Consider the following 15,592-nt stretch of genomic DNA (forward strand, 5'->3'; position numbering starts at 1 on the left):
TGCCAGATTTCTCAATTTGTAGAAAGAACAGGGAATGTTTCCACACAGCAAGTTTATAAAGCCATATATAGTAAGATTAAGTATTAAAGACTACAACTTTCATGAACTCCAAATGCGAGTTGTACATGACTTCAAAATTAAAAGTTGATTTACCTGATAAATCTTTTAGGATATAATATTCAGGAAAGCATTTTAGCTTGCTCCTCACAAATCCCTGATAATCTATCCTAAGCCATTGACATTTATTGCTAAAGCCTCATAAGGCTGTGTGTGCGTGTGCCTTGTATAGAAGTGCTACTTGGCAGAGAGCAGTAGGACAAATCACACAATTCAGTTCTTTATTCCATGACCCAGGGTGCTCAACTCAGTCCAGTTCAGATTGTAGGCTGAAAACAGGCTACTGCTAAGAGATCTGGGAAATTTGGGAATGAGCCCAGACAACTTAGAGGATTTCTAAGAGGGAGACTATTTTGTTTCTGGCTGGCCAGAAAAGGAGTGTAAAGATCTGGAACTGTGACTTACCAAATGTGAGAAGGGTAACTTAAAGCTAGCAGATGCTACTGGTTGATTTCTTCTTTCTTTCTCACCCTTCCCTTCACGTCTTCTTTGCTCGTTTTTTGTGGTTAAATTTTAAACTTTACTAGCAGCAAAGTTGAGGGAGTTTTCATAGGATATTCAAATCAGTAATCAATTAAAAAATTTATATAGTGCCATGTACATAATTTTTTCTGAATATAGGTACTCTGAGTTTGGAGCGTACCATTAAATACAGATGTCTAGTGCACACTGATTAAAAAGAACAAGCTCTCTGAATATCTTCAAGAGGAAAAAATGTTCCATGAATCTTGTTCTTGGGTAGCCAGAGAGAAATAGGAATAGATATTTCATTTTTCATTTCTGAGGGATATCATTGAAAGGAAGTTTAACTTCACCACCAAATAGTAAATGTTTCCTTTCAATAAATTATTTTTTTTATTCTCACAAAAATATTTTATTTCATAATTATATTTTAATCATAAAATATAGAGATAACCAGTTCAGATGGAGTTAGAAGAAAAATTAGTTTTGATTACTTTAAAAAAAACTTTAAATATCAGTAACCAATATAATCATAAATTTACCTAATAAAATACTTCACTGTGCATCTTCATTAAATCTTCAGCATTATTCTCTTGCCTTTAGGAGAGCTGACAGCTAATAATAGGCCAACCTTTAGTTATCACTATGTGCATAGCACTTTATGGGCGTCTCCTTACTTAATCCTTCTAGTAGTCCTCCCTATCAAGTAGGTACTATTATTTTTCCTATTTTACAAATGGGGAAACTGAGAAATGAGAGTTGAAGTAATTTGTCTAAGATCGTAGAGCTAGTTAAGTGGCAGAACCAGGATTTGAACCCAGGTAATCTGACTCAAGAGCTTGTTCTCTGAACCATTAAGTTTTACAGCATGTCTCACGAATTTGTATCCAGTCACACCAAGCAGTTTTAAAGAAAACAAAGATTTCTTCTGTTTTTCTAAGGGGGAGCAGAAATCCTTATATTTGCTCTGTTATTGGTGAATGAAACCTCACTTGGATTGTTTTTTTTGTTTTTTTCCAGTTTCAAAGTTGTTATACTTTATGTACATTATCTTAACATTCAGATACCAACAAGCCAGCATACCTTGGTGATATTCTAGTTCCTCAAAGTGATGTTTCTTATTGCCCAATTTCCTGTAAGAATAGTATTGTATTCTTATACCTGCTCCCCAATTTTGAGAGCTTTTAAAATTCTTTCTGCTCAAGCAGTACACTTGCTCTTTGAATGTAAGAAGTCGTGGTCTAAATTAAATATAACATTAAAATAAATGGATTTTAGGGAAGAACAGAACTGATAATTTGGATACAAAATGTTCTGAATCCATTTTGTGATGCTTTTATATTTAAATATTTAGCTTAAATGTCATTTCATGTAAATTGGCAATATAATGTTATACTAAGTCCTTGGAAACTATAATGCTGTTGCTCTGTATTTTACTTTGGTAAAGTAATGTCTAGTATTATTTAGAAAAGAGAGGTGTTGCTGAATAGTTCTCATTTCTCCTAATGTATGTAACTGGTATGTTAGAGTCTATAATACTGTTTTTTTCCCCCCTGTATGTTGTTTAGTATTTACTTGTTTTCATCTCTCTTTTTTTTTCTTTTATTGTAGGCTCGTTATAGGAAGGAGCAAACATTGCTCAAGCAATTGCCTTGCATTCCATTGGTAGAAAATTTGTTGAAAGATGGTACAGATGGCTGTGCTTTAGCTGCTCTTATTCATTTTTACTGTCCTGGTGTTGTCAGATTAGAAGGTAAGTGTTACAGTGAAATATTTCTAGGCTATAGATGGTGATAAATATTAAGAAAACAGAATTTAATAAGTAACAAAGGCTTTTAAAAAAACTTTTACATATAATCCTGGAGAAGATAGTTAAGTAAAGTAGTGCTAAGTCTTTCTATGTAGTGGCCACTATATTTGTATGGGTGTGTAAAACAGATTCCACATAATTGTGTATTTGTACTAAGCCACTGATTATAAAATAGATATGAAATGTATATTTTCAAATTAACCCAAAGTCATCACTTTGCTCTTTTCCTGTTTGAAGATATTTGTTTGAAAGAAACCATGTCTTTGGCTGATAGCCTATATAATCTGCAGCTGATTCAAGAATTTTGCCAAGAATATTTGAACCAGTGTTGCCATTTCACCCTGGAAGACATGCTGTATGCCGCTTCATCCATAAAGGTAAATTAAATAACTCTTGGTGGTTTGTTTTGCTTTAAGTTTTTTGGAAAAATATAACTAGATATATAAGTGGCATAGCCACTCTAAACTTATAAATTAACTGTTAATATCAGTCAAAAGAGCTTTTGAAAAAAGTTTTATTTTTCTGCCTGTTTTAGGTTTAATACAGTGTTAGCTAAAGATTTCTCTTACAATACAAAGCTAAATTTAAAAGTTGTGGTACAAAATTGACCCATTGTCCTCATGTTAGCACAATAGAGGATAAGCCACTACATGTTTCTGAATCTTAGACAGATGCTGTTATAGTATGGTGGGAGCATAAATGAAGTCCTGGTTACTTTGAAAGTTGTTTACCTTGGAATTCCAATAAATAATATATAGCCCTGATGTTTGAATTGACTTAGTCTGGGCATGATCTAGATATAAAGACATTTTCTTAAATCAGGCATATTTAAAATAGATAACTGGACAGATACATCTGTCAGAAGGACTAGAATCAAAAAGACGAGAAATAGGTATCGGCAAGGATGTGAAGAAAAAGGAACCCTTGTGCACTGTTGGTGGGAATGCAAACTAGTGCAGTCACTATGGAAAACAGTATAGAGGTTCCTCAAAAAATTAAAGACAGAATTACCATATGAGGGGCAGCCCGGGTGGCTCAGTGGTTTAGCGCCGCCTTCAGCCCAGGGCGTGATCCTGGAGACCTGGGATCGAGTCCCACGTTGGGCTCCTTGCGAGGAGCCTGCTTCTCCCTCTGCCTGTGTCTCTGTCTCTGTCTCTCTCTCTCTCTCCCTGTGTGTGTGTGTCTCTCATGAATGAATAAATAAAAATCTTAAAAAAAAAAAAAGAATTACCATATGAGGGGTGCCTGGGTGGGTCGGTCAGTTCCCAGCATTGGGCTCTGCATGGGGGCTCCCTGCTCAGCAGGAGTCTACCTCTCCTCCTCTCTCTGCCTCTCCCCTGGCTTATGCTTTCTCTCACTTGCTCTCTCAAATAAATAAAATCTTAAAAAAAAAAAAAAAGAATTACTATATGATTCAGTAATTCTATTGGCTGTTTACTCAAAGAAAATGAAAACATTAATTTGAAAAAATATATGTACCCCTATGTCTATTGCAGCATTATTCACAATAGCCAAGATAGGGAACCAACCCGAGTGTCCAACCATAGGTGAATGGATAAAGATGTGGTGTGTATGCACATACACACACATACAAATATCAGCCATAAAATGAATGAGACCTTGCCCTTTGCAACAACATGGATAGACCTAGAGGGTATAGTGCTAAGTGAAATAAGTCAGAAGAAAGAGAGATACCATATGACTTCACTAATATGTGGAATTTAAGAAACAAAACATATGAACAAACAGACAAATTTAAAAAACAAAAAATACCCAGACTCTGAAATAGTAGAACAAACTAGTAGGTTGCCAGAGGGGAGGTAGGTAGAGAGATTCGTGAAGTAAAAGAGAAAAAAAAGTAACTGTTTACAGAAGAAGCTTTGGTCACTTTCTGTATCATTTGCTAAATTATTAGAACCACAACTTTGACTTATATTGAGTATTTTAAGACTTCAAACCTTTAAGGGGTTGCTTGGTCCATGATGCTGGGCACCTGGTCATTTGGTTAGCTTTAATACCAAGTGTTTATAAGGATAAAGGGAATGAGCACCCCCTTCCCCTCTTAGGGGAAGCATATACTGATATGGTCTTTTTCTTTCTTTTTTTTATTTGTTTTTTAAGATTTTATTTGTTCATGAGAGAGAGGCAGAAATATAGGCAGAGGGAGAAACAGGCTCCGTGAGGGGACCTGGGAACACGCCCTGAGCCCAAGGCAGATGCTCAACCACTGAGTCACCCAGGCGTCCTTGTATGCCATTACGTAACCAAATTTAAAATGCACAGAAGGCACCTATAAGGATTGTTAGCAGTGGTGAATAGTTGGGAACAGTTCATCTTTGGAGGGACACAAAGTATTTTGTAATATAGTCAAGCTGTTTAAAGGAAGGAGTTGTAGGTATTTTTACTGATCAGGAAAGCTCTCCAAGATGTTATTAAGTGAAGAAAGTGGGTAGCAAACATTATAGCGTGATGTAATTTATATATTAAAAATGATTTTTCTATTTGTATGCAAATCTATGCATGAAAAAAGGTTGATTAGAAAGATAAACACAAAACTATTAACAGTGCTTTCTGCTGAGTGTGACATTAGGACTTGGGGGAGAGTAGTTCAACCATACTTGGTGTTCCATGTTCTGTACATCTTACGTTCTTCTGCATTGTTTACATTGTTTATGAATGTTAATGTATAATTGCATGACTATCTTAACTTAAAGGAAAGAAATCTGTTAAATGAAATTAATTTGGTATCATGCCTGGAATATGGCAACAGATTTATTGCTGTTTAATCATAAATTCAGAAAGAGATGATCTTTAAAAGCTTTGGTTACTGGGAAAATGCTCTTACTGTGCTGACATCTTGTGGCCAAACATAGTATCTTACCAAAGTATTTTTTTTTCCCAGCTTTATTGGCTATAATTGACATACAGCACTTAAAGTATGCAAAATGATTACCACCAAGGATTAGCTAACACCTCTATCACATCGCATATTTACCATTTCCTTTTTGTGGTGATCTACTCTTTCAGGAACATTTGAGTGTGCAATACATTATCATTAACTATAATCATTAGATTCCCAGTTACTTCTAACTAGAAGTTTTTACCCTTTGACTAAAATCCCTCCCGCCTTTCCTCAGCTCCCCAGTCCCTGGTAAATACTCTATTCTCTGTTTCTATGAGTTCAGCTTTTTTATATTTCACATACAAGTGAAATCATACCGATTTTATCTTTCTCATGGCTGAATTAATATTCCACTGTATGTATGCACCACATCTCTATCCATTCATTTGGGCTGTTTCCATATATATCTTGGCTATGTGAATAATGCTACAATGAATACAAATGCAGATTTCTCTTTAATCCTGTTTTCAGTTTCTTCATATAAATGCTCAAAAGTGGAATTGCTGGATCTATATGGTAGTTCTGTTTTTAATTCTTTAAGGAAGTGCCATTTTGTTTTCCATAGTGGCTGTGCCAGTTTGTATTCCCACCAACTATGTACAAGGGTCCCCTTTTCTCCACATCCTCGCCAACTCTTATCTTTTTGACAATAGCCATTCTAACGGGTGTGAGCTGATATCTTATTGTGGTTTTGATTTGCATTTCTCTCATGTTTAGTGATATTGAACACCAAAGTCCTTAAAATATTCTCAATTAACAATTTAGTTGAGCACGTAAACAGTGGTTTTCCAGGAGATACAGATTTCAGTTAACTATACTCGTATAGTGGAACCTAGGACCAATACTTTTTTTTTTTTTAATTTTTTATTTATTTATGATAGTCACACAGAGAGAGAGAGAGGCAGAGACACAGGCAGAGGGAGAGGCAGGCTCCATGCACCGGGAACCCGACGTGAGATTCGATCCCAGGTCTCAGGATCGCGCCCTGGGCCAAAGGCAGGCGCCAAACCGCTGCGCCACCCAGGGATCCCAGGACCAATACTTTAATTATAATTTTATACCTTAGCTTTAGAAAATATCCTATGGAGATAAGTACGAAGAGAAATTACAAATCACAATGATCTCATTACCAGAGAATATTCCCTGTCAATAGTTTGGTATTTTGTGAACTGATCTTTTTGTTACACATTTAATCATTCGTTCATTTATACACTGATTCAATAAGTATTTATGTATTGGGCATCTATTATGTACTGGGCACTGTTTTAAAAACTGAAGATATGATGATGAGCACAAGCTTTGTCCTTCTAGAGTTTACAGTCTGATGGGTAAAATGAGGAACTCTGGAGAACGTGGTATTAAATGAAACTGGAGAAATTAAAAAGGGACCCCAATCAAGTATGCTCTCATAGCCGATAATCACTTTCCCAAGACCAGTGAAGTGGAGGAAGGGGTATTATTTTGAAAAGTTTGTTTGGCTTAATAGTTTAAGATAAAGCTCTTGTGTTGTAAACAAAAGATGGAAACCGTTTAAATCAGAGTGATTATGATGAAGATGGAGAAAAGTGGGTGGATTCCAGAAATATTTAGGATGCAGAATTTGCAATGATGAACTTTAGTGATGAACTGGATATGGGGAGGAAAAAAAGAGGCATTGAGGAAGACTCCTAGGTTTCTGGCATGCACGCAGAGGTAGTGATGCCATTGAGTGAGGTAAAACTAGAATAAGGCCAGATTTGTGGGGAAGATCACTAGTTCAGTTCTAGACATTTGAGATGCCTCTGAGATATCTAAGAGGGAATGTTCTGTAGGCCACTGCTTATGTAAGTACATTCAATACATTTGGGAGTCATTTGGTAGCTGATGGGCCTGGATGGCAGTTTTCAAAGAGGGGAGGCATCAAGAGTATCAGATCCTGCTGAGAGGTCATGTAAGATGAAGACTGAAAAATCTGTTTGATTTAGCAACATTTAAGTCGTTGGTGACTTGAGCAAGTGCTGTTTTGGAGGAATAATGTGCCTGGATGCCAGACTGGAGTGGATTAGGGAGCCAGAAGCCTGATGTTAGCATAGGCCTACCTTAGAGAAATTTATGAAGAGGTAAAAAGGTAGGGGAGTGAGGAGAAACTGGAGAATGGTGAATTACTGAGTAAAGATTTTGTTTTGTATTTCATTTGGAAGACCTGAGCATGTTGAAAAGCAAAGCAGGGAGGATTCTGTTGAGGGGAAGAATAAACATATAGGAGAAAGAAATATAATTAGAAATGTAAAGCTTCTGAGAGAGTAAGTAGGGATGGGATCCAACACAGAGCCCTTGGGATTGCAAGCATTCTCATTTCCTTTCCAAAAAAATAAATAAATAAATAAATCCAAATTCTAACAATTGCTTAAAACAGTATGTATTGTCTATAAATGTTTGAATATTCTGGGAATTTGCTAAAAGTAAATTTGCCAAATTTTGTTCACCATATGCCTTATCTTCTATAACATTTCAGACTCCTACATTCAACCACATACCTGTCAAGTCCACTTAAATATCTAATGAATATCTCAAAGCTATTAACTCAGGATTCCTTCCACTACGTAATTATCCCAGTCTTTCCCATTTCATTAAATGGTACTATCAGTTGCTGAAGACAAAACCTGAGTTTCCCTGGATTCTTCTCTTTCCCTCACTTTCTACATACAAAATAGCCTTCTGGAACTATCAGGTAAAAGATGAATATTTGAAAATCACCAGCTTACGTATAGATGACCTCTAAATGAGAGTATGTAGAGCTTTGAGGTTTATTCATAATTAACAAGTGGGGCACCTGGGTGGCTCAGTCAGTTTACCATCCAGTTCTTGATTTTGGCTTCCCGATCATGATCTCAAGAACCCGAGGCAGGTTCCTTCTTCACCAGGGAGTCTGCTTGAGATTCTTTCCCTCTGCCCTTCCCCCCTGCTTGCAGCTTTCTCTCTAAAATAAATAAATAAATCTTTTAAAATAAATTAACAGGAGGAAGACATGGCATTAGAAAACACCCATATTTCTAATGATAATTTTGGAAACTGAAATGTAATATGAAATAAGATCTTACTCATTAAATATTAATTTGATAGTAACATTTTTATTAGATGCCAGATTTTAATGAAGTATTATTTTAAGTAATTATAAAACAGATTTTGTATAGTGTTTTTTAATCTAACCAGATGCCTACAATTAAAATAATTCATCATGTTTATACTTCTATGATGTATGCATCTTAAAATATAAGCTTGAAGTAGAAATGTGCTTTTGAGGACCCTCTTAGTCTTTTCTTATAATTTTAAGCTACTTTAAAAATTATTTGCATTTTCAAATATAAATCATAAAAGGCAAATGACATTGTCAACTTACTAATAACCTTTCAAAGTTAGGTTGCTATTTTGTATAATGTTTCTGTATGTACATTTCAAAATTATTAATAATTAGCCATAGCAATCTAGAGTCTTTTTGTTATTTAGAGCCTGGATTACTGTGAGTGTGGCATCATCAAGCACATAGATACTGGATTAAGTTTTGGAGAGATTTCTAGGGATCTGGAAAGAGTTTTTTGTTGTTGTTGTTGTTTTTTTAAATGATAGCCACTCTTCAGAGTCAAAAGCTGTTTCAGCTGTTTGTATTGACTTTGGACAAAGAGTGCCTTATACATTATATCTCAGAGTTCTATGGTCACAAGTATCAATGCCTACCACATAAATTGGGCTGCTCTTCTGGAAATACAGAGAAAAGCGCAAAGAGGTTTTGAGTAGCTGTTATAAATTTTGCCTATAAGCATTAATAGTCCATCTCAGATTTAATAGCCTAGCGTGGATGTATATACTCCAGTGATGAAGGAATGAGATTTAAACCTATATTTTAATAGGTAAAACAGAATAAAATTGTATTTATTGTTACTTTCTGGTCAAGTCTTACCTGATTTTCTTCTTTTCCTAACTCTTTTATGTAGAGTAATTATCTGGTGTTCATGGCAGAGCTCTTCTGGTGGTTCGAGGTCGTGAAGCCCTCATTTGTGCAGCCTCGTGTTGTTCGTCCCCAAGGAGGTAGGGTGTTCCTGCAAACAGACAAAACTGGGTTTATATAACCTCCCCTGCTTATTGTGTTTGAGGGGATCCTATTATTGTTATAAAACAGCTACTAGCCTTGATAAATTCTGAATATTTTCATATTGAAAACTACTAAAGTCTCTGTGAGGCAGATAATAGGAGAGAATAACTGAATTTGAAGGCTTGTGTTGTGGAACTTTTAGCTTCAACTCTGCCTACTTTCTTCTCTTTGTACCTTTTATTCCCCATTAGATGCTGAGTTTTTAATACTGTAATAGCTGCAATCCACTTAAATAATGATTTGGCTTTAATCTATAATTTGAATTTACCAATAAACCATAAAAAGGTTTATATACATATTTTTAAATCTGGTATGCTTTGTGATTATTACACATCATCTACTGATTGCACATAATAAGAAAACAAATACAAAAGAAAGGGGTTACTGTAAAGATCCCTAGAAATAAAGAACAAAAAAATCTTCCTGCATTTTCTCTAAAACAAATTTTCCTTTGGCTTCCACTATGAAACCAGAGGCTTATTTCTAAACTAAGCTAAATTATAAGTTTAGCTCCACTAAAGAACGTTCTTCCAGGATAACTATGGGACCAGTTCTTTCTGCTGCCAGTGGCTATCCTGCCAGACACAAAACACATCCCAACTACTTATGTGCTTTCCTTGGCTCCAAACTTTAGTATTTTTCTCACCATTACCCTTACTTCTCCTCTCTTGCCTCCCTCCCCCCAAAAATTGAAGAAAAATATCAGGAAGGAGGAAAAAATATGTACTCAAGGGAAAGGCATGTCACTGTAGTGAATAGAATTAGCTTGCTTTCAGGATGCCCACTGTATCTCAAGCAAAATTCTATGAAATATGTAATAAAGAATATTTCATCTGTTCTATCTCTAAGCTGCTTAGGGCAGATTCTGATTATTGAGCCATTATGTATCAAAGAATACCTACAAAGTAGTTGAGATTCTTCCCTAAGGCCATTCTTCCCTAAGGTCAGGTGTCTTCAGTAATTATAACCAATACTTGTACAACTTTTTACAATTAATACAGAATTTTCACATGCATTGTGGTCTATGATTTTTATCTGTGAAGCCCACTATTCAAAATATTCAGTGGCTATTACATTAGGTTTCAAAGGCAAAAAGTAAATGGGAGTCTTCCCCAGAGTAATTTATAAAAATGTAAACTCTACCAGGGGGTTTAATTATTAACCAGTGAAATTCTCTCTCTTAATTGATTACCAAAATAGCAACTATTTCGTAAAAAAGCAGAAATTACCATATGTAACTGAAGTTCTGTGAAAGCTTTAGCAAAATTAGACACTCAGATTTAGTTTTAAATATGTGTTTATTTTTTGTTAGGCCTCTTTCTCCCCACCTTCCCCCTCAGTTACTTTAATTAAGTGAATTTTTTTTAAGCCAGAACACTTAAAGAAGAGTTTAAAATTTTACCTTTGGAAAAAAATAAGATAAAATAAAATAAAATTTTACCTTTGAAAATTTAAGAAGAAAATTTTCAGTATGCTATCTTAAAGAAAAATGGAAATTTCTGAAATGATGTTGGAAACATGCTAAATACCTAATTTTGAGGCTTATATCTTTTATTATAGCTGAACCTGTGAATGATATGCCTTCAATTCCTGTCTTGAATGCAGCCAAAACAGACATCTTGGACAGTTCATGTAGTTCTGACTTCACTGCAAGGTACAGTCCAGAATGACTTCATTTTCACTATTTCCATCTCATTTGCTAATGAAATCAAAATAAAATTTTGTTTTTAAAATTTCACTTGGACTTAAGTTTTAATTAGCTTACTGTATTACGGCCTGTTTTAACTTAAATGTTAGGGAATACATAGAAATGAGTATTTCATAAATAGGTTTTTATGAGTCACACTCAAAAGTGGGATAATACATTCTGAAGTTCAGATAACCAGGTTGAAACCAAACTTTTGCTATAAAACTTGTTTATCATTGAGAACTGCTTAAATGATAACCCTTGGGGTGGGGGGAGTTTTAAATTTCTATTTGGCTTTTTTTTTTTTCTCTCTCTTTTTTTTTTCTATTTGGCTTTAAAAAAAGTTTTTTTTTTTTAATTTTTAAATCTTTGAGGTAGTTTCCCTTAGTGTTTTGTTTGTTGGTTACTATAGCTAACCAAAGATCACAATGGAGTGTTTATTGTAATATTGGATCTTTATGTGTGATGCTTTAGTTCTTAATATCAGGAACTGAAGTGAAAGCAAAGTAAGAATTTAGTATCAGGATAATCCTGACTTCTGGCCCAAATGTATGCTAGAGAACATTAGTTGGTTTAAAAATATTTTTCTGCAGATCCTGTATGTAACTTTTTATGTGTATTTACTAGAACCTAAAATTTATATTGACTTTGGGCTTCCTAATTTACCTGATTTTTTTTAAGTTTAAAATTGATGTATTTTGCAGTGTTTTAGAAATCCAAGTAGATCCATTAAAAATACATTTTAAAAATGATGAATAAGCATTTGAAAGTACTTTATGAACTTGTACTGAGCTCTCACCTACTTCACACATGTAAGAAGTCTCTCTCTCACGTGGGTGCTAATGAGCGTAAACTGGAACCTTGACAGAACCCTTCCAGTACTCTTACAGCCTTCGTTGGGCTTCTTACCTCTGAACTGGCCCATGTCTGCAAGTATTTTCTACAAATTAAGAAAGCATTTTCCTTCCCTTACCCTCTGATTTACTACCATGAATTGTCTTATTACTTCCATTAAGTTGTCTATTCTGTAACTAAGCTTGAGATTTTACAAAAAGAGGTTAAGTTAGGATATTGCTGATCTAGGAGCTTCTCTATATTTTTTCCCACAGGAAAGTTTTTTCCTTAGAGATTTTATTTATTTATTCCTGAGAGACAGAGAGAGGCAGAGATACAGGCAGAGGGAGAAGCAGGCTCCATACAGGGAGCCCGACGCGGGACTCGATCCCAGGACCCCCGGATCACGCCCTGAGCCAAAGGCAGACGCTCAACCACTGAGCCTTCAGGCATCCCTGGGAAACTTTTTTTTACACGTTAATTTCCTCGTTGTCTTCCTGGGTTGATTACATAGTGACATTTCCTTCCTTGAAAATTTAGAAAACATTCGTATTTTAGTTTATGACTCATGTACAATTAAGTCTTTAAAATCTCTGAAACTTTCTGCTTCAAGGCCAGATTATCCCATAATTATTATTTCTAGAACCTGAGTTGGACACTTTTCACATTTCTGACACTGGAAAATGTCTTAAGGCTCTCTAGAAGACTCCTCTCTTTTCTGTTTCTCAGATATCCGAGTGGCTGTCCTTACTCATTTTTCCTAGCAGATGAATATCTAAATTCTTTTCCTTGAAGAGATGCTGTGTAGCTGTCATTCTAGGATCTTACTAATCCTCTCATTTCTGTAAGTCTCCATGTGATCCACTGGAGTTCTCCCATTGTAGAACTTTACAGGAAAGTGCCAAATATTTTTACTCTTCCTGAGAATAACGCCATCACGTGTACAAATGTGAGTGCCCCTAAGTAATGAGGTTATGAGGGGAAAACAAACGAAGGAAGAAGACAGACAAAGCAAACAACATTTGTAGCAGCTACTCAGCACACTTGACTCCTAACCTGCTTAGCAGTTACACCAGATCAAAATTCCCTAGGCAAGTGTGAAAGTGAGGCAGTTGATAGGAATTTAAAACACTTTAGCCATTAGCTAGAGAAGGAGAGTGAATATATTTTAATCACTAATGTGTATAGTCAGGATGAGCCTCCTGTCAGGGATGTAAGAGAGGGTAGAAACAGGCTGGGGTCTTAGAGAAGGGATAACAGAAACAAACGTGACTGACAGGGGCAGGTGGGTACTCCCCGACAGTCCTAACAAATGATTACAAACAAAATTGAGGAAATGTGATGTGCACTTTAGGGGGAAAAGGCACACAGAAGCGGATCATCATTTGCTCTGGAGAGAACAGGGTTATGCAAATTCTTCAGCTATCATTAACTTTAGAAAAGCTCACTGATGAAGCTTTCATTAAATAGTAAGAATACAGTATTGTCATTTACCTTTGACTTTTGGGGTTGACTTGTTCATGTTCTCAGTTTACAGTAGCCAAAAGAAAATGGGATTTGAAGGGGGACTGCGGAAGTCACTACGTACATCCTGTTCCCCAGTGTATTCTCGACTGGCCGGGGGGGGGAACAGCATGTAACTTCTGCACCTGACTATAAGGCAGGCTACAACAGACTTGAAAGTTGGAGAAAAACTAAATTCGGGCCAAATGTCTTGATATTTTGAGAAGTAGACTACCTAATCCCTTGCATTAATTCAAATGGGGTGGGATTAAGAGATAGGAAAGCTTCATATCTCTGTAGGCATTGAGGCCTTCAAGGTGAGCTCAGTATGTTATTATTAATTTTGATGTAACTGTTAGAGATGTACAAACACAGGTCCATGAGCAGGGAGGCTGCCAGGATCTTTTACAGGAGTATATTATACCTATAGTTTCTAGAGATTTAAATTGGGCCAAAACATTTCAAACTAATGACCTTTTTTAAGTATTTAATTTATTTTTAGGGGATCCCTGGGTGGCTCAGCAGTTTAGTGCCTGCCTTCGGCCCAGGGAGTGATCCCGGAGTCCCAGGACCGAGTCCTACATCAGGCTCCCTGCATGGAGCCTGCTTCTCCACCTCTCTATCTCTCACTGTGTCTCTCATAAATAAATAAAATCTTTTAAAAATTATTTATTTTTTATAATAAATTTTTTAAAAATTATTTTTAAAAAATTATTTTTAAAGATTTTAAAGTTTATTTGAAAGAGAGAGCGTGCACCAGCAGGGGAGAGGGGGTAGAGGAGAAGCAGACTCCCTGCTGAGGACCCCTGGACCCCTGAAGTCCCCAGGACCCTGAGATCATGACCTGAGCCACAGGCAGGTGCTTAACCGACAGCCACCCAGATGGCCCTCAAACTGATGACTTTAACTTATTTGTTTCTGTTTTTCTATTTGTAAAATGAAAATAATATACCATACCTTATCTCACAAGGACATTCAGATATGTATGAAAATGTTTCAAGGGATCCCTGGGTGGCGCAGCGGTTTGGCGCCTGCCTTTGGCCCAGGGCGCGATCCTGGAGACCCGGGATCGAATCCCACATCGGGCTCCCGGTGCATGGAGCCTGCTTCTCCCTCTGCCTGAGTCTCTGCCTCTCTCTCTCTCTCTCTCTCTCTCTCTCTCTCTGTGACTATCATAAATAAATAAAAATTAAAAAAAAAAAACGTTTCAAGCTCTTTGACTAAAAGACATAAAATACATAGAGATTCACATATTAATAGCCATTTTTGGTTTAGACAATATATATTATGTTTTCTTTTTTGTTTTTTTTAATTTAGGATGGAGATTCAGAGGTGATAACGTTGTTTCTGATTTCAGCCATTCTGTGTAAAGTTTATGTTAAAGAACTAAAACATATTAAAGCATTTTTAATTTCTTTTACATTGCAGTGGGGAAGGCGCTGCATTTACACAGTCTCATCATCATTTGCCTTCTAGACATTCACGCCCCCAAGCTCATTCTTCGGCCTCAGGTAATATATTTTTTTAAGAAAGCCTAGGTTAACTGAGAAATGATTGATAATAAATGTAAATAAATAAAAATACCAGTCCTTTTTTTTTTTTGGAAAAGTGCTATATATATACTAAGAGTTTGATCTGTTTCTCTGCACTTGCTTTTCTTAATAAAATAATCTCTATTTCTCCATATAGATTTACTTACTTTTTAGTGTTATTACTGAATCCTGAAATATTTGAAATCTGTTTAGCTGTAAATTGTTTTTACATACTTTCAATGACTTTTTTTCACATTTGAAGGAGGAATTAGAAGATCTTCATCTATGTCCTATGTTGATGGTTTCATAGGGACATGGCCCAAAGAGAAAAGGTAAACAAAAGGAATTATTTTTAGTATATTCACATTATCAATGAATGTTGTTTACTGAATCGCTGTGTTTTACACCTGCAGCTAATGTAACATTGTCAACTATTCAGTTATTAAAAAAAAAAAGAAAGAAATGCTAATTCTTTCTCTATTTTGTTGGTAGCCAAGTTAACAATTAGTACCTAACTTTGAAAAGGGCAATATAGGCAAATGCGAGAGATGAAATTTTAAAGGTAACCCAGTGCCCTTATGCTTACCTTGAGAACAACAGGATTATGAGAAATGGG

At 35.7% G+C, this 15,592-nt stretch overlaps 1 protein-coding gene across 5 annotated transcripts in view; it reads left to right on the forward strand.

Annotated features, from left to right (window-relative positions):
* The window catches only part of CAMSAP2 (calmodulin regulated spectrin associated protein family member 2), a 116,249-nt gene that overhangs the window by 87,680 nt on the left and 12,977 nt on the right, over window positions 1–15,592 (forward strand). For all 5 annotated transcript variants that reach the window (XM_077902409.1, XM_077902411.1, XM_077902410.1 and 2 more), the window contains 6 exons: window positions 2,191–2,332; window positions 2,627–2,766; window positions 9,263–9,356; window positions 10,981–11,074; window positions 14,873–14,955; window positions 15,239–15,308. In XM_077902409.1, coding sequence (XP_077758535.1) covers window positions 2,191–2,332; window positions 2,627–2,766; window positions 9,263–9,356; window positions 10,981–11,074; window positions 14,873–14,955; window positions 15,239–15,308 — 623 coding nt within the window. The remainder of the gene's footprint in view (window positions 1–2,190; window positions 2,333–2,626; window positions 2,767–9,262; window positions 9,357–10,980; window positions 11,075–14,872; window positions 14,956–15,238; window positions 15,309–15,592) is intronic.

This window comes from Canis aureus, chromosome 6, assembly GCF_053574225.1.
Source record: "Canis aureus isolate CA01 chromosome 6, VMU_Caureus_v.1.0, whole genome shotgun sequence".
In the NCBI taxonomy this organism is placed as follows: Eukaryota; Metazoa; Chordata; class Mammalia; order Carnivora; family Canidae; genus Canis; species Canis aureus.